Raw genomic sequence first — 27,845 nt, forward strand, 5'->3', positions numbered from 1 at the left:
GACGCAGACGGAGAACTGGCAAGCGGATCGCGCTGATTGGCTGCGGACCGAGCCAGAAAGTGCTGAAGGTTCCATTCCGCGGAGCGCGCTGGGCCTTGAGGATTTAAGCCTAGGAGTCGAGGGCAAGCTCGCTCTTTCTTTCGAGGGATTCTCCAGCACGTGGCGGGGGACTGAGGAATCCGGTAAGTATTGAGGGTGTGGGTTGTCTCCTTTGCAGACTCTTTCCCCCCCGTGCTTGGCTGTCCACCCATTTTTCACCCTCCTCCTGCGCGGCAGGCAGAAATCCAACAGGTGAAGCCTCACTTTCTCTCCCTGGAAAAGCTGCACCTGTTGCATTTGCAGCCCGCCCTGTGCACGGCTCTTAAAAGGCAGAGGAGACCTGTCAAGTAAGGTGAAAGGTTTGTAATACCTGGCTTGTGGGGATGGTGGAAAGGCATAAAGTTTTCACTGTTTCAGAGGGCTGGGCTGAATGAGGCCGCCTGAGGGCGTTTAGTTTCCTGTAAATAGATGGGTGCGTGCATTTTCCCTTTGCAGCCAAGTTTTTAGAGCATGTTAGCAGTTAGATCCAGGAATGGGGAACCTACAGCCTTCAGTTCAGCCGGCATGGGTAGCGATCAGGACAGTTTGGAGTGTTGTTATACTTTGCTATATTACACTAGGTAAACTACAACACAGACTTGTGAGGACAAGGGGGGTGGGATATAAACACAATAATAATTAATAATAATAATTAACATGCCGATCATCAAAAAAGTGCCATAAAGTGCAGTCCTAAGCATCTTTATTTGTAGATGTTCCTCAAAAGCCAGAATCTTGCTCATGACTAAGTGTTACAGGATTGCAGTCCTAAGCATAGAGCCACCCTATACATATAAAGGTCACCCATGGCTTCCCCCAAGGAATCCTGGAAACTGTAGTCCTCCCCTCACAGAGCTACAGTTCCCAGCACCCGTAACAAACAGCAGGTCCCTGGATTATGGGGGGAAAGTCTTGTGCTTTGAAGCGTGTTGGGTGTGCTGTAAAAGTATGGGGTGGATCTGCCCCTCGTATTCCTGGAATATGCTAACCAGCTCATTTTTAGTGCCAATAGCAGTTGGGCGGTCAAGCTGGCACTTACCCCTTTTAAACAAGGGCTGCAAAATTTAATGATTAAACCGAGTTCTTTTCCTCAACACTGGCTGGTTCACCTGCTACGACCCATTCCGGAATATGGATAGCTTGCTCATAGTGACCTGTGCAGCCTATTTTGCACAAGGCCACCAGGCAGTGCGATGTTATTCCAGCTATTAAAATATGCTTCAGCCGCCAATACTGTTTCCGCCCGAAGTCAAGGGTTTGCAAACGACTTGCAAAGCCCCGAACCCCTTGGGACCTAAATAACTGAGCGAGAGCCTCTCCCAGTATATCCCTACCTGGGAGTTAAGGGTGAGAGAACCTCCATGGTGTCTCACCACCAGAAACTGCACATCAGGCCAGGAGGGAAGGTGCTTTCTGCTGGGGCATCTAATCCTTGGCACTTCATGGCCCTTGAAATCTACTTGGTGCCTGCGCTCATGGTTTTTAGAGGCTAAAATGAGGCTGGTCACTAAGGCCATTCACTCAGGGTGCAATCTGGAATGGTTTCAATTGTTGTTCATATTGTCTTTTTATTGTCCCGTTGCGTTTTATGACTTTGTTCCAGTTGTATTGTTAGTCCTGTGGAGGTGCGACAGAATATAAATAGACTTAAGTAAATAAACTGGATAAGGTAACAGTTTTTACCCTTAGGTAAATGTAATTAGTGAATTAATCAACAAAGAAACACAATTAATTGGCTAAGATTTTTTTTTAGCCTCCTTGCTAAGCTGCGTGTTTCAGCTTGGGAGAGAACTGGTGCATAGCTTCCAGCAGAATAAAGCACAAATTATAATAAAAAGACGCCTATGAATGTGTGGCTATTGTGGGTATGTTGTGTCTTACATGGAGGTGCTTTTGGTGTAAGAAAGGTATGTAAAGTAACCCCTGGGTTATGTTGGAACTAGTAATTTTTGTGAGTTCTGAAGCTGATGCTCATGGAAGTCATATTTGTTGTTTAGTTGTTTAGTTGTGTCCCACTCTTTGTGACCCCATGGACCAGAGCACGCCAGGCACTCCTGTCTTGCACTGCCTCCCGCAGTTTGGTCAGACTCATGTTCGTAGCTTTGAGAACACTGTCCAACCATCTCGTCCTCTGTCATCCCCTTCTCCTTGTGCCCTCCATCTTTCCCAACATCAGGGTCTTTTCCAGGGGGTCTTCTCTTCTCATGAGGTGGCCAAAGTATTGGAGCCTCAGCTTCAGGATCTGTCCTTCCAGTGAGCACTCAGGGCTGATTTCCTTCAGAATGGATATGTTTGATCTTCTTATAGTCCATGGGACTCTCAAGAGTCTCTTCCAGCACCAGAATTCAAAAGCATCCATTCTTCGGCGATCAGCCTTCTTTATGGTCCAGCTCTCACTTCTGTACATCGATACTGGGAAAACCATAGCTTTAACTATACAGAGCTTAACTATACTGCCTTGTCGTGGTGAAGGGGCTTGAATAACTTAGAGAAGCTATGAGCTATGCCGTGCAGGGCCACCCAAGAAGGACAGGTCATAGTGGAGAGTTTTGACCAAACTGGAGCAGGAACCAGCAAGCCACTCCAGTATCCCTGCCAGGAAAACTCAATGGACATGGGAGTCATATATAGAGAGATAATCAGGAAGTTGGAAGGGGCCATGAGGGTGGTGTTAGAAACTGGGATAGAAAAGCTAAGGGCCAAATAGCTTATGGGACCTGGGTTGTGGGTGCCAAAACAGAATGTCTAGTTCAGAGGTCGGCAACCTAAGGCCCATGCGCCAGAAGCGGACCATGAGGGTCGCTTTTCCGGATCATGAGCCGCCCCTGAACTGAGCCGCCTGCTCGGTGAGTCCCTGCGCACTGCGCTAAACCGGCACAACACGGCGCGGGGGCTCTCTTCCGTGGCTCCGGAAATTGCTTCTGTGCATGCCCAGATGCAGAAAATAGCTTCTGCGCAGGCCCGATTTTCGGCGTCTGGGCATGCCCAGAAGCGATTTCCGGCGCCACGGACATGCGCAGACACAATTTCCAGTGTCGCGTTGCATCGGTGCAGATCTCCATGGGAGTGATCCAGCCCTTGCCCGGTAAGCCTTGCCAACCCCTGGTCTAGTTGCCACGGAGGGTGGGGGTCGGCAACACTTTATTATTTTGATAAGCCTGAACCAATACGCAACTCACTTAAGAGACACATCGTTTTTATCAGAAATGGTTAATACATGTTTAATTTGGTGTTGATAATAAAAATTTTGGTACCATACTTCAGTTTTCAAAACTCTACCCACTATTGTTAAACTCCTTCACATGTTGTCTGTCCTTAACTAATACTTCGAGGCTTTAAAGCACATACGTTTCAGTAATCCTTGAGTGTCAGCCAGGCGCAAAAAAATAGCACCCAGGCTTTTTGAAGCGCTCGCAAATGGAGAATCTTTAGGCGCAAAATGCGCCTGGCGCCCTGCTAATTTCGAACCCTGCATGAAGGGTCACCCTCTGAAATGCTGGGTTAGCAGTTTTTAAAGCCAGACATTCTTAGCTCTGGCCCCTCTGATGCCCTGGGCATTCTTGGACGCTAGGCAGTATTTCAAAATGGACTTTAGCTGTTTGACGATTGCAAGCTGCCTGCGGTTGCCCAATTAGCTGCACACGGCCTTTTTGCTATCCTTGAGGAGTTAACGAATAACTCGGGATGAGTTTCTCCGGTTAAGACAGCCTGAGCTTTGTTCCTACTGCAGTTTGCGCCTGTTTAAGACTCCAGTCCTGCCAACAAGTCACACGGGGGGTCAGCAGATGAGAACCGTCTCCAGTTGCCTTGGGCAGGCTGGCTTGTCAGTCTTGCTCCAGACAGGGCAGCTGCCCTGCTCCACCCCTCCTAAGCTCAGAAGCAGGGGTCCACTGCAGCCTTCATATTTCTGATCACATCATACATTTAAAGCACATGGCTTTCCCCACAAAAAGCCCTGGGAACTATAGTTTGCTAAGGGTGCTGGGAATTATAGCTCTGCGAGGGGTAAACTGCAGCTCCCACGATTCTTTGCGGGGAGCCATGCCTGTTAAAGTGGTACAAAAGCGCTTTGCTCCATTGCTCAGCCCACTGTTGCCTCTGCCCCGCCCACCACTTGCAAGCGGCCCCCAGAAGGCTTTCTGCAAAAGGATGTGGCCCTTCGTCTGGAAAAGATTGCCTGCGCCTGCTTGGGGTCAGGGTCTCGCTTCCCAGTATTTGAAATCGCTTTTGTGGCTCTGTTTTTTTTAGATTAGATTAGATTTCTTGATTGTCATTGGGTAATTACAATGAAATTGGATGCTATCCCATAAAAACAAAAACAAGAAACAAAACAAAAAACACATTCACTGTAAAGGAGCTTGAGGTGAGACAGGTTGGTGAATCTGAGGAAGGCCGATAGACCTGATGGTATCACAGGAAGGGGGTTGAGGGGCTATGCAGATCAATTGGCGAAGGTCTTTACTAAGATCTCCAACAAGTGACGTTTAACATGCTAATAGAACATTGGGAGCACAGTCTTAAGTTTGTTGTTGTTGTTGTTTAGTCATGTCTGACTCTTCGTGACCCCATGGACCAGAGCACGCCAGGCACTCCTGTCTTCCACTGCCTCCCGCAGTTTGGTCAAACTCATGTTCGGAGCTTCGAGAGCACTGTCCAACCATCTCATCCTCTGTCGTCCCCTTCTCCTTGTGCCCTCAATCTTTCCCAACATCAGGGTCTTTTCCAAGGATTCTTCTCTTCTCATGAGGTGACCAAAGTATTGGAGCCTCAGCTTCAGGATCTGTCCTTCCAGTGAGCACTCAGGGCTGATTTCCTTCGGAATGGAGAGGTTTGATCTTATTGCAGTCCATGGGACTCTCAAGAGACTCCTCCAGCACCATAATTCAAAAGCATCAATTCTTCGGCGATCAGCCTTCTTTATGGTCCAGCTCTCACTTCCATACATCACTACTGGGAAAACCATAGCTTTAACTAGACGGACCTTTGTCGGCAAGGTGATGTCTCTGCTTTTTAAGATGCTGTCTAGGTTTGTCATTGCTTTTCTCCCAAGAAGCAGGCATCTTTTACTTTCGTGACTGCTGTCACCATCTGCAGTGATCAAGTCTTAAGTTTAGCATGGTCTTAAGTTTAGCATGGTCTTAAGTTTAGCATGGTTGAAATCCCCAGCAATGATGTGCACAGCTTCCGGATACTTGTCTTGCTGGCTGCTGATAAAGCTCTGCAGAGACCTCATACCTAAGTTTTAAATATCTCTGTTGTTCCGCTGGCTGTATATTTCCATGTGTATTTATTTTATTATCATAAACCTCCTCGGGGACTCTGTTAAGGGCCACAATGCAGAGTATACAGGCCTGGTAGCTCACTTATCCTTTCTCAGTTTCAGCTTCCAAAGTTTTGGGGCTCCCGTTTGCCTGCCCTCCGGCAAATCCTCTGCCGTTCTTTCTCTCCGGGCCTCTGCAAACCTGTGCTGCCATGGCCAACGCAGATGGAAACCCCATAACTAAGGAGGAGTGGGCCTCTCACAACAAGATGGTGATGGAGCCTCTAGACTCCAACGACCCAGAGGTAAGAGGGCTTCTTGCGTGGACAGTGGCGTCAGCCAGGAGAGGGTAGTATTGATTCTGGCGGAAGAAACTGGAGAGCAGGGACCGCTGTCTTTCGTCGGCAATGGTTTTGAGCAACCAGGGGGACAGCAGGTCATTGACTTTTACAGGCTCAGTGACATTCATTGAGAAAATTGCACTTGGCGCTGGCTTAACCCTTTCAGATTTCCCCTCCTTCCTACCTCTACAGCAGAGAGGGGGGCCTGTTTTGGCCCTCCCAGAGGCGGTTGGAGTCCAATTCTCATCAGCCCCAGGCCACAGGGTCTATTGCCGGGGACAAGGCCAAGGATGATTTATTGATTTGGTTAGTCTCTTTATCTAGCCCCGGGGAACCCAAAGAGACTTGCAACCAAGCAAATAGACAGTCAACCCTACGTAGACGTATTAAAACCAAGAGAGAAAAGAAATGCCTTGAAAACATTCCCACCCACTTCTAAAAGGCCACGGATGGTTTAAGGCCGGGTTATAGAGGAAAGCTTTTGCCTGGCACCTAAAGATACAGAACTACGGCGCTAGCTGAGCCTCCCTGGGGAGAGCATTCCACAAATGGGCAGCCACCGCGGAAAAGGCCCTGTTCTCATGTTGAGAACGTCTGTTGATGCTTGGAGATTTTCTATGCGTGCCACCATTGCGGCACTTCAGTTTGGGGCTGTCCTGCTGACTTCGTTTGCACTCTGGGGCCAGGTTAAAATGTGCTCCTTCAGTCTATACGTTCAAAAAGTGGTGGCTATTTTGCCCACGCTGTTGTTTTCACCTGACTTTATTTGGTGTCAATGAAATATTTTGGGGGGTGTGTGTGTGGCATGTCTATATGTTTTTTTAAAATATTGTTAAGTTGCTTTGAGACTTTTGGGGTGGGGGTGGGTAGTAAGCAATGAATTATTAATGCTTTGTTCAATTGGTGTTTTTTTTGTTACCTGCTTTATGTTCTGTCCTTCACCCTGGTCAGGCAATCAATAATAATAATAATACAGTGGTACCTCTACTTATGAATAACTCTACTTACAAATGTTTCTACTTACGAATGGAGCTCCGTCCGCCATCTTGGATGCGGGTTTAGATAGGATTTTTTCTACTTACGAATTTTTAGATAGGGTTGCTTCTACTTACGAATTTTTTCTCCCAATGCATTCCTATGGGATTTGACTTACAATTTTTTTCGACTTACAAATGTGCGTTCGGAACGCATTAAATTCGTAAGTAGAGGTACCACTGTAATAATAATTGTTACTAATACATAAAGTTCTATAAATGCAGCCTAATGGCAAATAACTTACAAGAGCAGCATAAAAACCAACCACTGGAGGAAAAGTACATGTTTAAAAAGCCTGGGGAAATAGGGAATATTGAGGGGTGTGCAAGCAACACCTTTAACACGTGAAACGAGTAATATAAGTTCTTTCGATTACAGTAGTTGAAAAGAAGTCACCCAGTTAGAAATGTTTCAGCCTGCAGTCCTTCGCTTACTTAACTAGTCACATCTAACTCTGGGTGATCTATTTGAGAACGCCCATGGTTTAGTGATAGAGCACCTGCTGCCTAAAACTCTGAAAAGCTGCTGCCAGCCAGTGTGGGTCACCCTGAGCAAGATGTCCCAGTTGTCTGACACAGTATAAGGCAGTTTACTGTGTTCCTACGCCTTCAGGGGAAGGATGTCCCTGGCATCTCTAGGCCGGGCGAGAAAAGACTGCCTGCACGAGACCCTGCCAGTCAGTGCCAACAGTACTGAGCTCGGTGGCCCAATGGGTCTCACTGGGTCTAAGGCAGCTTCTTCTGTTCCCGTATCCATTTCCTCCCCGTGCAAAGGTCTACGACATCATCAAGAAGGAGAAGCGGCGGCAGCGGCTCGGCTTGGAGCTGATTGCGTCGGAGAACTTCGCCAGCCGGGCGGTTCTGGAGGCCCTGGGCTCTTGCATGAACAACAAATATTCAGAGGGATACCCGGGACAAAGGTAGGTGCCAGAGGACTTGGGCTCACGGCCTGGCTGAGATCCTTCCCCCCCCCCATGCCAAGCAAACTTGCCTGTGTCTCATTGTTGGACCAGATAAGATAATATTTATTGTCATTGTCCCCTTGTGGGAACAATGAAATTACTTGGTTACCACATCCACTCAGATAAAGCATTCCACACTATCCAAAATTACTACAAAACCCTAATTAAAACAGTGCAATACGATACAATATAACAAGTAAAATAAGATGACTTCAAAGTCCAGACTTTCCATTTAAGGCCAAAATCGCTCTAGAGAATAAACTGTTCTTGAGATGGCTCGTTCTTGCCTGCATAGTTCTATATCTCCGTCCCGATGGCAGGAGCTCGAAGAAATGGTGACCAGGGTGTGTTGGATCTCTTGAGATGTCTAGTTCTTTTCTGTGGCACCTGGTGGTATAGATTTGTTCTAAGGTGGAGAGTGAGCAGCCAATAATGCTCTCTGCTGTTTTAATAACTCTGCACAGCCCTGCTCTATCCTGAGAAGTACAGCTTCCGTACCACACGCATAAACCATACATGAGCACGCTCTGTGTGGCACAGTGATAGAAGGCAAGCAGCAGCTTTTGTGGAAGATGGTTTTTCCTTAGAATTCTCAAAAAGTACAGTCTCTGCTAAAGGCTTCCAGTGACAGCTTGTCAGGAGCGATCCGGCAGTAAATCACACAATCTGCACAGACCTGGCTGAGTGCCAGGCCCAATGAGTGCAGCAACTCACCCCTGATAGCTCTTGCCCCACGGATCGGTTGCTGAGACTGAAAGTCCCTGCTTTTCCACAGCCGTCTAAGTCGCCTGTTTTCCAAGGGCTTTCCCCAAGCAATCGGAGACTGTGCCTGCTTGCAGCCAGCCTCTCCTCCACCCTTTTTCATGCCTCTTCTGGTTCCGGGAGACGAGGGGGGCAGGGGAGCTTTTTGCAGTAGGAGGGAGAGGCATCCATGATTCTTCACCAGCTTGACTCCTCTCTGCCTCTTGATCTCCCTCTTCCCCTGCTTCAGCTTCTGCCACTGATTCTGCACTCCCCTCTGCCACAGACTCCTCCAGCTCACTAAACCCTGTTACCTCTTCTCCCTCTTCCTTGTCCCACCACCAGTCTTCAGGCTCTGAGCCTTCGTCCCTTGGGAGTTCCTCGGCTAGTTCCTCCCACTGGATGTCTGCGGTAGATCTCTGGTAGATCATTGGCTCCCCCCAAAGAAGCTGAACAACTGTGGCTCCCCTTAAAAAAGCTCAACGTTTTACCTCTTCCCTGAAAAAAACTCAACAACTTTGACCCGACCCCCCCCCAAAAAAATTGGCCTTGCTCAACAACTTTGACCTGAATCACTGCCAGTTTTTAACTCTGTGAGTAGATCTCAGTCTCTTGGGAGTTGGCCACCCCTGCTTTACATCCAACCAGTCAATGACATGGGTTGCGATGACGTTGCCTTGCTCTCAACAGCTCTTAGCTCCACCCCATGGAGTCCTGTTGATGTTTGTTGCCAATCGTATGACGCGCCTCCAGCAAGAATAGAGATTATAAGCCAATGTTGCGGTTATTCAAATGGAGATGCTCACACGAAACTTTCCTTCTCCTTCCTTGTTTTAGGTACTATGGTGGGACGGAGTTTGTGGACGAGCTGGAGAGGCTGTGTCAGAAAAGAGCTCTGGCAGCTTATGGGCTGGACCCACAGAAGTGGGGAGTGAATGTTCAGCCCTACTCAGGTATTCCTATCATCTAACTGGTAATGGCCTGATGTCTTTGTCCATGGAGTTTTCTTGGCAGGGATACTGGAGTGGCTTGCCAGTTCCTTCTCCAGGTGGATCACGTTTAGTCAAAACTCTCCACTATGACCTGTCCATCTTGGGTGGCCCTGCACGGCATAGCTCATAGCTTCTCTGAGTTATTCAAGCCCCTTTGCCATGACAAGGCATTGATCCATGAAGGGGAAAAGTAGTAGTAAGACTTCCTGACTCATACTGAGTGCTGGCAGGAATTTACCCTTGGCTCCATTTCTATTACCAAAAGACCAACCCAATTTGCCCCACTATTGATGCGAAATATCCCTTCCTCACAAGTTTGCCAGCTTACTGAGAATATTAACACTCACTCCCCCCCCCCAAGTTTGCCTCTACCTCATTTTCTTTCAGTAGTAGAAATGCAGAAAACCAAAGAGGGCCCAACCCTCTTAACTATTGAAGTTGCGTGTTTAGGAAACTGTAGTGGCCCCCAATATGGCTACATTTAATGGAAGCCATGGGGTGGTGTTGCAAATTTAACTCCTCCCCATCTCCCGACCACCCGGATAATGTTACTCGTTTTCGTCTTTCTTCTCCGCTCCCTAGAAGTCGCACACCACCACCAAATTACAACAGCTTACCTTTTTCAGTCTCTTAAAAGTGAACTCCTCTCACGCGCAACATGCCCCAGGCCGCGCCGCCCTTCGAGTCGCGTCGCCCGCCGCCACCTCCAGCAGCCCCCTTACGAAGAGACTCCCTCCCCCCTTAAAGGTGGCAAATTTCCCCTCTAGGAAGGGGAAGACAGGAGTGCCTGGCGTGCTCTGGTCAATGGGGTCATGAAGAGTCGGACACGACTAAACGACTAAACAACAACAACAACAACTGGTGATGGAGGGCTGTGGAGAGGGCTGGTTCCTCTGTGGGAACCTAGTGATATAAGCTGTAAGCTCCTTGGATCAGAGGCCTGGCCTCTCTCTCTCTATAAAGCACTATGTCTTTTCTGGGTTCCCCTTTCCTATCAGTCCCAGCGAGAGTAGTCAATGTTTGAGGGATGCAGAAACATTTGGAGCAAGGACAACCAATGGGGTGTCCTCCATCACCTCTGATCATTGGTCATGCTGACGGGAATTTTAGCCCATGATATTTAGAAACCACCATGCTAGGATATGTTCAGGCTTTCTCTTTCCCTCATTTTCAGGGTCTCCAGCGAACTTTGCAGTATACACAGCCCTCGTAGAGCCCCACGGAAGGATCATGGGCTTGGATTTGCCAGATGGAGGCCACCTGACCCACGGCTTCATGACGGACAAGAAGAAGATCTCGGCCACCTCCATCTTCTTTGAGTCCATGCCTTACAAGGTGAGCTGCGTTCCATGCCGAGGGGTCTCTGGCCTTCTGACTGCAGAGATTTGTTGGGCCGTCTTCTTCTTTGGCGATCTCTCGTAGCCGAGTCAGATTGTCTTCCATAAACACGGTTTTAACAGTGAGTCCGTAAGTGACTGTGGAGGCCAATTCTGGATCCACACGTCCTTCCACAGTGGGGACATTGGTTTCCAGATGGGAGTTGATCACGGTGGGGATTTGCCAAGCGTGCCTTCCTCTTAGCACGTTTCTCCCTTTTGTCCTGAGTTCGAGCAAATTCAAAGCCCATGACACCTTTGGTAAAGGCTGCTCTCTGATTGGAGTGCTCACAGGCCACTGTTTCCCAGTTGGCGGTATTTATACTACAGTAGTACCTCTACTTACGAATAACTCTACTTACGAATGTTTCTACTTACGAATAGAGCTCTGTCCGCCATCTTGGATGCGGTTTAGATAGGATTTTTTCTACTTACAAATTTTTAGATGGGGTTTTTTCTCCCAATGCATTCCTATGGGATTCGACTTACAAATTTTTTCTACTTACAAATGTGCATTCGGAACGCATTAAATTCGTAAGTAGAGGTACCACTGTACGTACTTTTTTCAGATTTGCCTTGAGAGAGTCTTTGAACCTCTTTTGTTGACCACCAGCATTACGCTTTCCATTTTTAAGTGTGGTGGTTGAGCACTTGGCTGCCTAAGAATGCCTTCAGAAGTTTCTTTGCCACAGCTCTTTCTTGGCATGGTATCCATGGTATCTGAAGGCAGCCCTGTTTAGGGAAGCTTTTAATGTTTAACAGACCATTGTATTTTAATATTTTTTTGGAAGCTGCCCAGAGTGGCTAGGGAAACCCAGCCAGATGGGCGGGGTATAAAATTATTATTATTATTTTATTTATCATCATCATCATCATCATCATCCTGGTAGCCGATTCAGCGTGTAGTTTTGTAATGCAGTGTTTCCCAACCTTGTGCCTCCAGATGTTTTGAGACTACAATTCCCATCATCCCTAGCTAGCAAGACCAGTGGCCAGGAATGATGGGAATTGTAGTCCGAAAACAGCTGGAGGCACAAGGTTGGGAAACACTGGTGTAATGAGAAATGTGAGGCACCAAGCATGATCCTGCCCCTCACCTTGTCAATGCAAGCCTGAGAACTTTTTGCTTGGACCCTTCCTTGATGCCTGCCGGAGTGCCAATCTCCTCTTCTGGGGTCTACCGCAGTGTGCCCACCCCCAGGCAACACCAGAAACTGGAGGATCTGCTCCTCTTGAACTGTTCTCTTTTTGGTCCTCCTCCTCACCAGGTCAACCCTGAAACTGGTTACATCGACTATGACAGGCTGGAGGAGAATGCCCGCTTGTTCCACCCAAAGCTGATCATTGCAGGTAAGGCGATTGGTGGAGATGTACCCTTACTAACATTCTGTAATCGCCAACAACCACACCTGCTCCCCGCTAGTATTTATATACAGTGACCTTCCTCAACCTGGTCTTCCAGATGTTGTTGAAGTCCAACCACTATCAGTCCCAGCCAGCAGGTCCTAGTCCAGTGGTTTCTGAAGGGCACCATGTTGCAGAAGGCTGATAAACAGAACTGCCTTCAATTAAAAGCCAAGAAAAGCAGATGAATTTTTTAAATTAAAAATGCTTGGAATCCTGAACTGCTGGAGCCAACGGTATATCTCTTGGAATGGGGTTCAGTTAGGTAGGGGCCACAACTAAGAAAGCCCTGCCTCTACTGCCTGCACCTGGTATTCTTGGACCTCTGTTTCCTAGATGCTACAAAGTATTATGTTTCCATAAGGCAGTGGCAGGGACCCAGGTGGCGCTGTGGTTAAACCGCTGAGCCTAGGGCTTGCTGATCAGAAGGTCGGCGGTTCGAATCCCTGTGACGGGGTGAGCTCCCGTTGCTTGGTCCCAGCTCCTGCCAACCTAGCAGTTCGAAAGCACGTCAAAATGCAAGTAGATAAATAGGAACCGCTACAGCGGGAAAGTAAACGGCGTTTCCATGTGCTGCTCTGGTTTGCCAGAAGCGGCTTTGTCATGCTGGCCACATGACCCGGAAGCTGTACGCCCGCTCCCTCGGCCAATAATGCGAGATGAGCGCCGCAACCCCAGAGTCGGTCACGACTGGACCTAATGGTCAGGGGTCCCTTTACCTTTACCTTTAAGGCAGTGGCACCTATGGATTGCATGCGCTTTCATTGCTTGCTCTTTATTTCGGTCTCAAGCTTAGTTTTCATTCTTGCTTTTCCCCTTCCCGGACTTTTAAAAAATGCAACCAAGTTCTACAGTCAACACCAAATTGCTACAATATGTTTCAAGATTAAAGCCTATTTAGGCATTAAGCTGTACAAAAACGAATAGGTATTATTACTAAGTAATACAGTGGTGCCTCGGCTTACGAATTTAATCCATTCCGAAGCCACCTTCGTAGGTCGAAAAATTTGTAAGTCGAAAAGCGCCATTGGAAATGCGATTTCACATAGGAATGCATTGGAAACGGAAAAATTCGTAAATCGAAGCAACCCCATCTAAAAATTCATGAGTCGAAAAAACCCTATCTAAAACCGCTGCGGTTTCCGTTCGGAAGTCAAAAAATTCGTAAGCGTGCGGCCATTTGCCCCATTTGTAAGTCAAAAAATTCGGTTGTCGAGTCATTCGTAAGTCGAGGTACCACTGTAATGGACATTATTTACATTTTATTAATGATAAATGAAAATCATTCGTTATTGCTGGTAAGATCTTTCACCTTAAGGTACTTATAGCATTTCTCTGATTTAATTGCAAGTGTTTGCCACAGATATGTATAAATATAAATGCCTAAATCAACTATTATTTAGAAAACATTTATTGCTGCTGTAAATATTCCAATTTTCCTTTAAAGCTCCGTTTCACTGTTTAGAAAATAGCGATTGAGAAGAGAGATCTTCCTCCGTTCTTTCCCGTCCCAATAAGAAATCAAGATAACAAACTTTTTGTGAAAGAATAGAAATGGTTTATTGAATATTTACAGATAAATTGCAAATAGATAAAAAACATTGGCAGGATTATTGCAATAACCTGCAGTCTCATAAGAGTTTATGTTTAAAGTAGATAATTAAATGAGCAAATTAAATGGATATGCAGAAGATTTAAAAATAAATAAATAAAAGGAACCGCAGAAAGAGGGGGAAGGAAGTCGTACTTTGAAATGTTAAAATGATGGTAAAATTAATAAAATGTATACAGTCATACCTCGACATCCGAAAGCTTCGACTTCCGAAGATTTCGACTTCCGAAGATTTCGACTTCCGAAGTCGAAGCCTCCGGAAGTCCTCCTGGCACATGCACCGTAGCAGCACTTCGACAACCGAAAACCTCGACTTACGAAGACGATCGCAGAACAGATCGTCTTCGTAAGTCGAGGTAGCACTGTACAGGTAAATGCAAAAAGTATAAATAAAAACTTTTAAAAAGAAGAATACATGTTTCAATAAGGCACCCGCCTCTGGATCATTTCCCAGCTGGTTTTGGGCATTCTGAATGGAATCTTCTTTCCTAGGGGTCAGCTGTTATTCGCGGAACCTGGACTACGCTCGCATGAGGAAGATTGCTGATGAGAACGGGGCATTCCTGATGGCTGACATGGCCCACATCAGCGGCTTGGTGGCTGCCAACGTGGTGCCGTCCCCCTTCGAGCACTGCGACGTGGTCTCGACCACGACGCACAAAACCCTCCGGGGGTGCCGGGCAGGCATGATTTTCTACCGGAAAGGTGAGGGTTGCGGCGTAGAACAACTGCCCGTTTCTTCCAGGAAGGGGATGGACTTAGACGGGGTGGGCAGTCGGGGGCCACATGCGGCAAGAAATGGGTGGTTGGGGGCCGAAGTGCCAGTGGGCGGTGCCCGAGGTGGCCGGGGCTATTTACGCTCGCATCAGTGCTTATTCACCGGCAACCCCAATTGTGATGGGGAGGAAGGTGCTTCTAAGACTTAATATAGGCAGCTAAGCAGAAATAAATTTGTTCCCCAAGCCAATGTCATTTGGCCCATCTCATATCCCCAAGTAATGTTAATGCTATTAATTCTTACTTTGTAATTAAGTAAATTTCTAGGAACAGTCGTACCTTGGTTCTCAAACGGAATCCATTCCAGGAGTCCGTTCGACTTCCAAAATGGTTCGAAAACCAAAGCGCAGCTTCTCATTGGCTGCAGGAGCTTCCTGTACTCAAGCGGAAGCCGCGTCAGACGTTCGGCTTCCAAAAAACGTTCGTAAACCAGAACACGCACTTCTGGGTTTGCGGCCTTCGGGAGCCAAAACGTTCGAGTCACAAGGCGTCTCGAGAACCAAGGTACGACTGTAATGGTTTTTATTATATTTATTTATTGCATTCATAGACCACCTTTTCCATGGTTCATTTAATCCACACACAACAACCCTGTGAGGTAGGTTAGGCTGAGAGGCAGCGACGGTCCCAAGGTTGCCCTTCTTCATGGCCGAGTCAGGATTTGAACCATGGACACACCAACCACTACACCACCACTGACTCTTTTCTACAACAGTCCTTTTGTACTGAGAGACACCATTGCTCTGCCTCCCTGTGCTTTCTACTCTAATGGGGAGAAGATCTCCCACCCCCTGCTTGCCTGCTCTTTTAACTGGCAACGCCAGGAATCGCACACGGGACCTTTGGTGCTTTGCCACTGAGCCGCAACCTCTCTCAGTAGCTGATTGCGTTTGGAGTTGAGCGTTTGGCTCTAGGTGACTGCAAAGTTGGAGCCAAGGGGAAGGATTAGCCGAGAGAGGCAACAGCACCCGAAAAACTCCTGCCGCAAATTACCCTCCTTCTTTCTCTTCTCCCCAGGTGCCCGCAGTGTGGATCCGAAAACGGGGAAAGAAATCCCGTACAACTTTGAAAGCCTGATCAACCAAGCAGTGTTCCCTGGTCTACAGGGAGGGCCTCACAACCATGCCATTGCGGGTGAGACAGACTCTCTAAAACGGGGAGGCAGGAGGGAGACTGGGATTTGCTGCTAGCTCTATGAGCAGGGTGGATAAAAAAATCAATGATTTCATTTTGTAATTATTTTTTAAATTTAAATCAATTTTTTTACTTAAATTTGATTTTTTTTATTTAAACCATAATTTTAAAATAAAATGCTTTTGGAGGAAAGATCTTTCTAAAGATAGTTTTCTATTTAGGTTATATTGTACTCCAAAGGCTATTCATCAGCAAACAGGATTTGTTTTAAGTTTTTCATGTGTGCTAAAACTCGGTCTAAGTCAGTTTTTTTTAAATAAAAAAATTGTTTAACCACATCAGTTAACAAACATAGATACATATGCTATAATGTTATTGCTTTAGTTAAATTGTTTAAATTGTTATTAAGGAAATACTTATTTTTCTCATTTCAATAAAGTACAGCAGGAAAGTTGTCCAAATATAAACTTACTAAAGCTCACAATAATTTTCATAATTATCTGTCTATGTATTTCTAATGGTATAACCAAATCAGTAACTTTTGATATAACTGTAAAAACTACTCTGAAAATTTATTATTCCAAAAATGAAACCTTCCCCTGGTTGTAAATATTAAGATTATACCAGCAAGAATGAGTCTTTCTGGGGAAAAATAAAAAGTGATTTAAATCAAGTCTTACTGACTAGCGATTTAAATCAAGTCTTACTGACTAGTGATTTAAATTGTGATTTAAATCGATTTGATTTAAATCGAATCCACCCTATCTATGAGTGATCTGCGATAGACCTGGCGGAAGGGCAACAAGGAGGGAGGGAGGGAGTTCCAGAATCTGGGAGCAGCCACCGAAAAGGCCCGAGAAGATGGAGGTGTTTGAGGAGACATCTTCCCCGTTCCACACGCCTGCCACATCCTCTCTTCTTTTTCGACCAGGAATTGCGGTAGCTCTGAAGCAAGCCATGACTCCGGAATTCAGAGCTTATCAGAGGCAGGTCGTCGCCAACTGCAAGGCCTTATCCAACGCCCTTGTTGGCTTGGGATATCACATTGTTACCGGTAAGGAACAGCTAGGACACAAAACACACACACACAGTCACACAGTCAGAACCAAGGAGTTTGAATGCTTCACCTGTGTAGGTGTATACATCATTTAATTCGGCAATACGAATGGAAGGTGTTAAAACTGCGATATAAGGGATTGTTGTGATACAAGGGATTGTTATTTTGACTGGAGCGTAATTGAAATTTATAAGGTTTTGGAATGCAGAAATAAAGTAAATCACCAAACCATCAATTCTAGCATGTGGGGGGTGGGGGGGGAGAGACACACAAATTGTATAATTTGGTATCTCAATGATTGGTATTACTCGGTGCTTTTTTCCCCCTAAAAAATGTTTAGGGGTGCTCTCATTTTCCTGCTCATATTGAAATACTGCCCCTCAATGAGGGCACACTTAGATTCACAAAATGTTTAGGGGTATGCGTGCCCCTGCATCCCACCAGGGAAAAAAAGAACTGGTATTACTAATTGTATTATAATTTGGCATTGTTATAATGAGGCTATTATTGGATGGTTGTAATTGAAAACTGATAAAAATTATACTCGAAAGAAAGAGAAAAAGAAATAGTCGTCCCGCTTTCCCTTACAAGCGAGGCTGTGAGTGTGAACTTCTGCTACACCTTTATTAATATCTGGTGTTGCTTCCAGGTGAATTGGCTTGTAAGGTTATATCTGGGGACAGATTCTGCAAGTTCATCACCTCTGCTTTAGAGAACGTAGCTTGGATCGTACCCTTGAGCTGCCAGATAACAGTTTTGTTTTGCTCCATGGGATGCCGGGGTGGGGGGCTGGTATCTCAGTCCCAGAAGCTAAAAGCCTTTTATTTTATTTTATTTTATTCATTACATTTTATATACCACCGTTCCACCCCCTTCAAAGAGCTCAAGGTGATAAACATTGTTCTCCCCTTCCTCATTGAATCCGTACAACAACCCTGCACAGTAGGTTAGGCTGAGAGGCAGCGACCGGCCCAAGGTCACCCAGAGACTGTGGCCAGCCAAGCGGGGGGTGGGGGGTGGATTTGAACCCTGGTCTCCCAGGTCCTAGTCCAACACTCTTAACCTTTTACACCACACTGGCTAGCAAAACACTTGCCAAAGAGAGCAGGGTTCAAGTCTCAAGAAGCCAAGGCATGGAGATTCAGTCCAGGTCCAAAACATGTTCCAAAGTCTAGGCCAGGCAAGAGCCCAAGGTCAAGGGCACAGGTTGTTTTAGTGGCCGGGGATGGTGGGCATTTAATTTAGCTGCTTCAGGAAGACCTGTTCTAGATGCTTAAAGCACGAAGCCTGTTCTTACCTGTCCTACTAAACTGATGCTTGAAGCTTGCAGACTTCACTGGTGGGTCCCATGCCCCTCCTTTCCCTCTGCTGCCCCCCCCCCAACCACCCTTGCCAATTTGGGATGGCACAAATGAGTCACTGCTGGCGTCTGGCTCTTCTCCTAGGCGGCTCTGACAACCATTTGATCCTGGTGGACCTGCGCAGCCGAGGCACGGACGGAGGGCGGGCTGAACGGGTCCTTGAGCTCTGCTCTATTGCATGCAACAAGAACACCTGTCCAGGTGAGAGGGGACCAAGCTTGAAGAAGTTCTTCACAATGCTTAGCGATGGCGAATAATCCCCCTCGCAGCCCTGGGGCTTACCAGTTTCCAGAATTGCCTGGTGTAGGAGATGTGTACTGAAACTAGGAGAGGGATATATTTCTTAGATATTATCCTTCCTGACTCACATTTGGGAGTTCTACAGAGTCCGTCCCCTTGTCGCTCCCTCTGCCAGCGAAATCAGATCCTCCTAGCTGGGTATGAACAGGCCAAGTCTGCCCACTGATTTCTCTGGCCTCATCTTGCCCACTCCGCCTGGTAATCACTCTCCCGGGCAGAGAAGGATCTTTCCCGGACCCGAGACCCCTTTAACTAGTGGTCTAGGGGGTGGCATTCAGCAAGCTTGTGCACACAAAGTAGGGGCTCTTCCACTGAGTTACCACCCCTCCCCATTTGGGGAGAAATTCAGGAAAGATGGGAAAGTATACCTGAAGGAGCGTCTCCACCCCCATCGTCCAGCCCGGACACTGAGGTCCAGCGCTGAGGACCTTCTGGCGGTTCCTTCCCTGTGAGAAGTGAGGTTACAGGGAACCAGGCGGAGGGCCTTCTCGGTAGTGGCGCCCGCCCTGTGGAACGCCCTCCCGTCAGATGGCAAGGAAATAAACAACTATCTGACTTTTAGAAGACATTTGAAGGCAGCCCTGTTTAGGGAAGTTTTTAATATTTGATGTTTTGTTGTGTTTTTAATATTCTGTTGGGAGCTGCCCAGAGTGGCTGGGGAAACCCAGCCAGATGGGCGGGGTAGAAATAATACATTATTATTATTATTATTATTATTATTATTATTATTATTAATTTATTATCATCAAGCAGACTGCTGGGTAGGGAAACTGAGGATTTAAATACAGGCTTCAGTTTTTATGCAGTTTATCTATGCCAGGCACGTCCAACAGGTAGATCGTGATCTACTGGTAGATCACTGGACATCTATAGTAGATCACTGGTAGATCTCTGGCTCCCCCCAAAGAAGCTCAACAACAATGGCTCCCTAATAAAAGCTCAACAACTTTGACCTGAACCCCCAAACAGGGGGTAGATCACTGCCAGTTTTTAACTCTGAGTAGACCGCAGTCTCTTGGGAGTTGGCCACCCCTGATCTATGCAATGTAGAAAACTGTCCAGCTGCCTGTGTCTTTGGCCTCTTCCCTCGTGCTTAGGAGACAAGAGTGCCCTGCGCCCCAGCGGTCTTCGGTTGGGAACACCAGCCCTTACCTCCAGGGGATTCTTGGAAGAGGACTTCCGGAAAGTCGCTCACTTCATCCATAAAGGTAGGAAGGGGCCTGCGGGCATGGGAGCCCTGTTTTTGGAGATCTGGGCTTTGCTTTCTACCTCATCTTCGCCCGCAGCCTCTGCTTCAGGTGAACGCTGGTTTCATCCCCTCACTTATTTGCAGAATGATTTGGGAGGGCCAATGCAAATTCAGACTAGGTTGCGCCTTGTTGCAGGTGTGAGGAACCTGTGCTCCCCCCCTCCCAAATATCTTACTTATTTACCCCCGCCATTTTCTCCAGCGATCCCAAGACGGTGCCCATGCTTCTCCCCCTCTTCGTTTAATCCACACAACCACCCTGTGAGGTAGGTTAGGCCAAGAGGCAGTGACTGCTCCGAGGCCACTTCCGGAGCTTCCTAACTGAGTGGGTATTTGAACCCTGGCCTCTAACCACTACACCACTCTGCCTCTAGCAGGACCACTATTTCCTTCATCCCAGATCATTGGCCCTGCTTGTCTTGGGCTGGTGGTAGTTGGAGCTCAATAGCATCTGGAGGGCCGCCCTTCAGAGGGCTTGGACTAGCACACTCGTGGAGTTACCCTATACCAAATTGGGCCACCAGGTCAACTTGGGCACAGCGATTGGTCCTTACTGGTTGTGGCGTCTCAACATTCAGGGGCATTTTGCTGTCTTTTAAACGGGAGGCACCTGGGATTGAACCTGGAGCCTTTCTGCACGCGAAAGACTACTCCTGAACCACAGCCCCCTCTGCCGAGGTTTTGCTGTCCAAAGTAGTAGCTGATCACCCAGTAGCCAACTCAGCCGCCAAACGAGGAAATTTCTGTGTTGCCCATGCAGGTATCGAGCTCACCTTGCAGGTCCAGAGCGACATGAGTCCCAAAGCGACGCTGAGAGAGTTTAAGGAGAAGCTGGTGTCTGACGAGAAGTACCAAGCTCCCTTGAGATCCCTCCGGCAGGAGGTGGAGGCCTTTGCAGATACCTTCCCCCTCCCTGGCTTGCCTGTTCTATAAAATAAAAGCCACAGCTCCCCCCTGCGCCAGAAGAACAGCAAGGAAACTCCTGCCTGGAACAGCCACGGTTCTTCTTGGCTGCTTTGAAGTGTGGGTTGTCTCGCCAAGCTGCCCTCCCGTAAAAGGGATTTAGGAGGAATCGAGGCATCTCCAGTGCCCACTTTTCTTTACTGTTCTTAGAAGCAGAGCTGCTCTTGAAACATGCTCTTTAACCAACCTCTACCCCATCTTTTAAAAATACGTTGCATTAAATATGGACCCCAGGAGGAAATGGGCACAGGCCAAATGAAGCTTTAAAATCCTCAGTCGGTGGGGTTAACAGCTGTATTAATGGACACCCCATAATTATACCCCTGGCAGTGGTAATGAAGCCCCAAGAGAGATGTGCCACACAGTTGCTGCGAATGGAAATCACAGTAAAAAATATTGCATACAGAATCAACCCATACCCAAAGGTCTTGAATGGAAGAGGCTGAGAGATGGCGGAAGGGGGGAAAATACAATGCCGACAGCAACTCGAAGCTCCCCCGAGGTTTGAATAAACGTCAAACTGGGTCATGAGGAAGAATGAATCTGATTTTTTTTTGCCGGGTTTGAGCTTCTCCGTTAAAGCTGGCTTCTTGGAGAAAACAGATTTGCTCCAAGTCTAAGCAACAAACAACAAAAAGGTAGATCTTCGTGCCGAGCATAGCTTGAGCCGCTTTCAAACCAGAGTTTTCTCTTCATTCAGGAAAACTCAAACCAGAGCCTTCCTTCGCAGTGCGGCTTTGGTTTACGGAACCCCCTGCCACAAGGATTGGGGGTGGCCATGAGCATTTAGCAGGGGTATTAAGAGCACAGATCTGTCACTAGGGGTCAGTCATGAAACGTGCAACCCGGAAGAAAGGGCTGCAGTGTGGAACGCTCCTCTGTTCCAGTAAGACGGTTACGCCTCTGTGATACATTTCATCCCACCTGGTTTTCCATTCCCACCCTGTTGCAGTGGGGTCCCCCCCACACACTTTTTTACTTTCTCCCCTTAAAAGATTTCTCGTATTTCTGCAAAGCTTGGGGAGTCTCCCTGAAGCCTCTGTGGCTGATGACCTTTGGGCTACTAGAGCAGGGTGCTCACATCTGAAAACTGGAAAGCTAAACAGAATCCTCTCATTCAGAGACAGTGTACCACTGAACCCTCACCGATCTGCTAGGCAGCTGGCTGTTGCCTTTGTGGCCTGCTTGTGGGTCTCTCAGAGGCACATAGCTAGTCTGCGGGGAACAAGGCTAGACGAACCTTCCAGTCGGATCCAGCTGTTTTGCGTGGCTTGTGCCTGATATAATCTCTAGACTACCAAGATTTCAGCCGTGTATAGTGATACCTGGAAAGGGGCGAAGATAACGTTTCTCCATTCACCAACATCGCTGTGGAATAGCAACTGGCTCAAGTTTCCTATCGCTGGAGAACGGGGAGAGTTTAAGCAAACCATCTCAGATATTTAACTTTATCAGAGCGGGCCTACCCTGAACGTAAGAAAAGTCCCGACGCGTCAGCCCATTGGCCAGTCTAGTCCAGAATCCTCTTCTCACAATGGCCAACCAGGTCTCTGCTGGAAACCTGCAAGCAGGATCTAAGCACAAGAGCGCTCTCTCCACCTGTGGCTCCCAACAATGGTTATTTGAAAGCAACGTAGCAAGGCGAAATTCTGTAACTCTAAATCCAAGGCATGGGACCCTCGGCTACATTAGTAAAGAAACAGCGATTTGGATGCACTATAAACATGCAACACTAGATCGCGCCAGAGACCAGGAATTTTTAAAACGCGATTTTCCATAGAGATTTTTTTTCTTTCGTTAAAGCGATCTTATTTCCTGTTTAGATCCACCCATGGCTAGCCTCTTGCGCTGCTCAACTCCCAACATTTGTGGTTGCCATACTCCAGTCCTCCCCCCCCCCCCCCGCTTTTGTATCAGACACAGGAGCTCAGAAATAAGAGTCAGGACAATTTTTTACTAAGCACAATAAAATCAAGAATTGAACCACAATATACGCCAAGGGTTAAATAAGCTTTAAAAAATACAACCAGTATATATATATTTTTTGTATTTCAAAAATATCTTGAGCCCAAATAAATAATTTCTTCTTCTTCTTCTTCCCCCTGCCTCCAATGTACATTTTATCATTGTAGTCACTGGGTGTTGAGTATTGTTGGTGAAGCGCTTGTGCAGTACATACCTTAACAGCACTAAGACACGGAATGCTTCAGATTTTCTTCAGTGAAGATGCCCCGTTTCCCTCCCTCTCTTAACTACTGCCTAAGCGCAAAGTGTTGTGTTCCTAAAAGTGCGGACAAGGAACGGAATATGCAGTTAGGAAGATCACTTGGTGGGGTTGTTACTTCCAGGGAGCTGCTAGCCCAGTCCAGTCAAGATGGAGAAAGGTCAAGTAGTTGGTTGGCAAGAGGGAAACTGCAGAATTATGGGGCCCAGCGCCTGGGCTTTCCACAGCACCCAGAGGGGACCGCGATCCTGCGTGTTGTGTCCGCAAGCAGGTCATCGCCAGCTCCGTGCATGTAGTGCGCCAACGCCAATTCACATGTCTCAAGGGGCCGATTGTACCTAAGCTGCTCAATCTGTGGGCCACTCATGTCCTCTGTGTGTGATGTTCGCATGGATCAGCCTATGGTTATATTTGCTAGATTAAAGCAGCAGAGATCTGCAAACACATCAATTGCCAAATGGCTAGATGAGCTCCGTTACGTAAGCAGCTCATACTGAGAGGATGCGGAATGGGGCAAGGGTGTAGGATCTGCCTTCCTCTTGACGCTAGAACCACTGATGGAAGCGGGGGAGCTTCTACCCGGCTCCTCCCCACTCTGTCCTGCATGGATTTCCCCTTTCTCTCTGCCAGCAGTAATCATGGTTTGTTTGTCTTTTAACCACATCTGCCAGGAGCTTATAGCTAACTAGGATTAGCTTGTAAACCAGGATTTGAGGCTGGTTGGCAGTGCTAGGATGTAATACCACTCTTAAAACTGACCAAGGGGCAGAAGAGGACGTTTGAGCCTGTGGGATGTTGGCAATCTGTTAGGGATTGGCTAAGGACATGAAAGCAGAAAGCTAGTTTGCGTTACAAGGCTCTGCAGGTGATTGGACTTGGCTCTTGAGAAAAGGAAGGTGCTCGCTAGCAGGCCTTGTATCTACATATATGTGGAACCCCCCCCCCCCTTTTTAAAGTCAGCAGTGCCACACCACTGAATCTATGGCACGCTCGTGAACCGCCAAGACCGATTCCAGAGCCTCGCAATTCACGGATCTTGTTTCCATCATGCAAGAGGTCAGGCATACCTGCAAAGTGTAACAGGTCCCTTTTGCACCTGCAAAAATAATAAGCAATGCCGAAGCCCTAAACACTGTCTGAAGGGCAGAGTAGATAGGACTACTGTGAATTCAGATCAGTCCCTCAGGGATCTTTCATGTATTTCTGCTTATAGTGCAAGCTTTGAAAAGGCAAATTCTTAAGATGTTCAGATGGAAAGGCATTGCTCAGCAAAATCAGAACAGAAGTCTCTGTTGGGCCCAAGCCTGGGCACCCAGAAGACCTTGTGAGATTTTGTGTCTCCATTACAGGGATAATCCCAAATAAACTGCAGGTGTCCATTTGTGTATTGGCAGTGGTGGCGGGAGAAATATCCGAACACAAGGCTACTGTGCAAACTAGGCTTTTTAGGAAGGCAAGAAAAGCTATCTCTTCAGAGGGACACACACATTCCTTCAGCAATTTGAGAAAGTATTGCCTCCCACCATCAAAGGAGGAAAAGTCTATTAAATGAAGGCTTGGTCTTGAGATTAAGGGAGATGTCTTAAGAAAAGCCTGCCAAATGCAAAGTATCTAAAACTGGAGAGGCTTCTTGGGATAGACCAGCCTTCCCCAAACGCTGGCTGCTGTAGCAGCCGTAGTCCAAAACATCTGGAGGGCACGAGGCTGGGAAACACTGACCTAGATGTGCCAAAAATGGCATCCCACTGGCTAGGTTGATTACCTGAAATATCCAGAGACATTCACTATACTGTGGCTCCCAAACACCAACGGTGAAGGGGGAAACTCGTGTGGTGATGTCGCAACATGGGCAAATATTCCTAAACTGTACAGGGGGAGAACTAGACTCAATGATAGCATTTGGGGAGATACTGCTGCTATGATTTCACTGCAAAGCACAAAGGATTTCCCTCCACCATCTTTATGAACGAACAGCCACCCAATAGACTTTTTTTTTGGGGGGGGGAGAGAAGGAGAGGTAGAAAGCAGCACAGGGGTGCTATCTTCTCCCTGAAAAGCTTTGAAACTTATCTACCTGCTTTGCTGAGGGACAGGCGGGGCCACGCCTTGGAAGCCTGGCTGCTGTGAAGCCACCATGGGGCTGTCTGCATCAAAAGATGTTGTCCACCCACCCACCCCGCTCTCGTAGAAAAGCTTTGCCTGCAACTCCATCGTGGTTGACAACGTAGCTGGGTTTCCCAGCCCTATTTGAGAACAATAGTGCACCAGGGCAAGATTCAAGCAAAATTTGTCTGTGCCGTTCCCTCAAGATCCCTTTTCTCTGATACAAAGCAGCAAAGTGTCATACGGGTGGCCTCTACCAACCCATTACTTGAGGAACTAAAAAGTGCAGCATTAACAATTTATATATATATATATATATATATACATATACACACACACACACACAAAGTGCAGCTTTGCATCAAGTTTTCCAGTACTCTTAAAACACCAAACTCGACACTCGCCCTTGAAGCTTCATCTGGTGGTACATTCAGTTCCAGAACTCTGTCACACATAATTGCATTGAACAGAGGTTTTAAAATATCTTAAGTCCAGTTACTCTTGTAAAACGTGTGTCTTGTCACCAGCTTCCTGACACACACGGAAACAGAAAGAGAGCTTATAAAGAAAAAAAACAAGGAAATAAAACTAGTAAGATGTTCCTCCGCCTCTAAAATGATCAGCCAGCCGGCCCACTTGGGATTTCCCGCTGCTGTACCTATCTGCAGCTAGGGAGAAGACGCAGGTGAGATGTGGCCCCATCGGAGACCTCAAGTTTTCACAGGACGAAAGAAATAAAGCGGCACAACCTCTACCGGATTCAACCAGAGTAGCGACAGATTCTTAAAAGGCTCAAAACTGATCGCACCTGGTAGAGTTTGTGACTCGGGAGGAGCTGGAACGCAAAGCCCCCAACATCCAGTCCAAGCTGCGTGACCGGCAACCACCCCAATGCGCAGCGACAGCAGAGGTAGTAAAACGGTTACAAAGGCTGGATGTTCAGGAAGGGCGAGGCCAAATTGGAAGCTGCACATGCCAGCGCTGACCCCCGTCCCCACCAGGGGCTGGTTGTACCAAACAAAGCATGGGGCGGGTGGGGGGGAGGTCTAATCCAGTACATTCAATCCCGATGACACCTGAGCGCTAAGGTTTAAGGGCACTGGGCAATCCCAGAGGACTCTCCCAGTGTGCTCTTGGGAGCAATGGCCTATGTGACAGGGTCCAAAGCACACCCTCCCCAGCTCCATCTTCCCTCACATTCTCCCCCATACTGCAGAAACAGGGTCAGCTATAAGGATTTGTGGGCGTCCTTTTCCCCTCTGGGAGAGGCAAGCCAGGTGCAGCAGACTACGGAGACACAGCGCTCAGCGTAACACCCCGCCAATGCCCCCTTTTGCTTTTCCAAGGTTCAGAAGGCCTTCATCAGACCTCCCGACCGCGAGAGCCAAGGAGGGCCTCCCTCTACTCCCCAGCGATGCACAATGCAAGGACTCGTTGCAACCACCGATGCTGCAAAAAGACCCGAGAGATGGGTCAGCGTCTGGCTATTGTGAAACATCTGAATTCTTACGTTTAGTAGTTGTTGTTTTTGAAACCCCCTCCACCTTCTACTATTCACTCCCATATACTTCTGAAATATGTTTTTGTGGCTCACTGTGGTTTGTAAAAATGCGCACAAGTCTTTGGTGCCAGTCACAGGTACCCAGCACCAACCACGTGCCATGCAAATCCCCTATAGTCATATATCCCACTGCTCCTTAAAGATGCTACACACAAACACACACACCCCACATGCTCCCCACTTTAAGCAGCAAATGATAATGAACTTCCCCTCTTCCAAAGAGGAGTGACCGAGGTTTAGGAAGTCTCATTTTAATGAGGTTGGCTTAGCCACGCTGGGGTCTTCCGTATCATCCTATGGGTTCTCAATGAACTAGTGTGTTGATCACGGAATCGTCTAGGCCTGCAGGTGAGCCGGCGGGTGAGGAGGGGAGGCAGCAGGGCAGGCTGGGCACGACTTAAATTTTGTACAAGCAGCTGGGCACGTAATCAAACCTGAGCACCGGGCTGACCCCTCGGACGGGATCCTGAACGTACTGCAGTTTCAGGAGCTCGGCAAGGTACTGCACCACTTTGCTGTCCTCGTTTGCGAGCCCCAGCTGGATTTTCAGGAAGTTCAGCCGCCGGTCTGCCACAGACTCCTCCGTCTCCCCCTCTTTGATGGGCAGGTGCAGGTCATGGTAGAAGGTGTACAGAAAGGCCTTGGAGCACAGCTGGGTGAGGATGGTCTGGACGTGCATAAAGTAAGTGCTTCCCCGCTTGATCTGCGTGCGGTGGTCAGCGAGCCTGGGGATCAGGGTCCCTTTGTACTGCGGGCAGCGGAGAGTCTTGCTGTCGGCATCCAGGATGCTGATGTAGCGGCTGTAGCGGCAGAGAGAGTGCATCATGTTGACGCCCGACGGAGAAGATGCTCTGGAAAGGAAGGGGGAAGATACATGCTGACATTGAAACTCCAAGGTAGAATAACTACAGCTATGCAGGCATTCTGTCCCTGAGAGATCATGAAGTGAAGTGGCAGAGATTGGGAGCCAGGAGGTCTCAGTTCAGCCATCTCTCTCTTGGACCCAGAGCAGGAAATCTCATTCCTGCACCAGCGTCCCCCCTGGCAATTGCACACCCCTGCACAATTGCACACCAAAGGAAATCAACGGACAGGCCATGTTTCCTGCTAAATGGTGCTTTCATAGATAACCTTTGGAAGGGAGGGTTCTGATTAAGTATGGAAGCCTCTGACACAAAAATGCTCACCGCCAAACCCCATCACGGCGGAACAAATGGTGACTGAACAGAGCACATTTCTGACTGGTGCGCCCCTCTTTTGTCAATGGGAATCAATTGTCATTTAACTGTACTGCCAGGGACCAGAGTTGTGAGGGT

At 47.6% G+C, this 27,845-nt stretch overlaps 2 protein-coding genes across 3 annotated transcripts in view; one reads left to right on the top strand and one right to left on the bottom strand.

The window, feature by feature from the left end:
* Positions 1–25,487, top strand: SHMT1 (serine hydroxymethyltransferase 1). 2 transcript variants are annotated; one of them, XM_060282393.1, is made up of 12 exons: positions 1–182; positions 5,456–5,643; positions 7,488–7,633; positions 9,254–9,369; positions 10,583–10,743; positions 12,053–12,134; positions 14,293–14,505; positions 15,595–15,711; positions 16,643–16,765; positions 18,214–18,330; positions 19,527–19,637; positions 20,439–25,487. In XM_060282393.1, the coding sequence occupies exons 2-12, from the start codon at positions 5,551–5,553 to the stop codon at positions 20,609–20,611; spliced, it is 1,452 nt and encodes a 483-aa protein (XP_060138376.1). In that variant the 5' UTR covers positions 1–182; positions 5,456–5,550; the 3' UTR covers positions 20,612–25,487. The 2 variants fall into 2 exon arrangements, with proteins under 2 accessions (XP_060138376.1, XP_060138375.1); XM_060282392.1 differs by having other exon boundaries at positions 54–182; positions 5,462–5,643.
* SMCR8 (SMCR8-C9orf72 complex subunit) overlaps positions 22,578–27,845 on the bottom strand; it is a 9,127-nt gene continuing 3,859 nt past the window's right edge. The window contains exon 2 of the mRNA XM_035131100.2: positions 22,578–27,380. Coding sequence (XP_034986991.2) covers positions 26,927–27,380 — 454 coding nt within the window. The 3' untranslated portion in view covers positions 22,578–26,926. The remainder of the gene's footprint in view (positions 27,381–27,845) is intronic.

Source organism: Zootoca vivipara, chromosome 14, assembly GCF_963506605.1.
Source record: "Zootoca vivipara chromosome 14, rZooViv1.1, whole genome shotgun sequence".
Lineage (NCBI taxonomy): Eukaryota > Metazoa > Chordata > Lepidosauria > Squamata > Lacertidae > Zootoca > Zootoca vivipara.

Excerpts from the sequence above, each read along its gene's own strand:
- SHMT1 (XM_060282393.1), top strand. The coding sequence starts at position 5,551 with ATGGCCAACGCAGATGGAAACCCCATAACTAAGGAGGAGTGGGCCTCT. Across the intron at positions 10,744-12,052 it reads TTGAGTCCATGCCTTACAAG|GTCAACCCTGAAACTGGTTA; the intron begins GTGAGCTGCGTT and ends CCTCCTCACCAG. Across the intron at positions 14,506-15,594 it reads CATGATTTTCTACCGGAAAG|GTGCCCGCAGTGTGGATCCG; the intron begins GTGAGGGTTGCG and ends TCTTCTCCCCAG.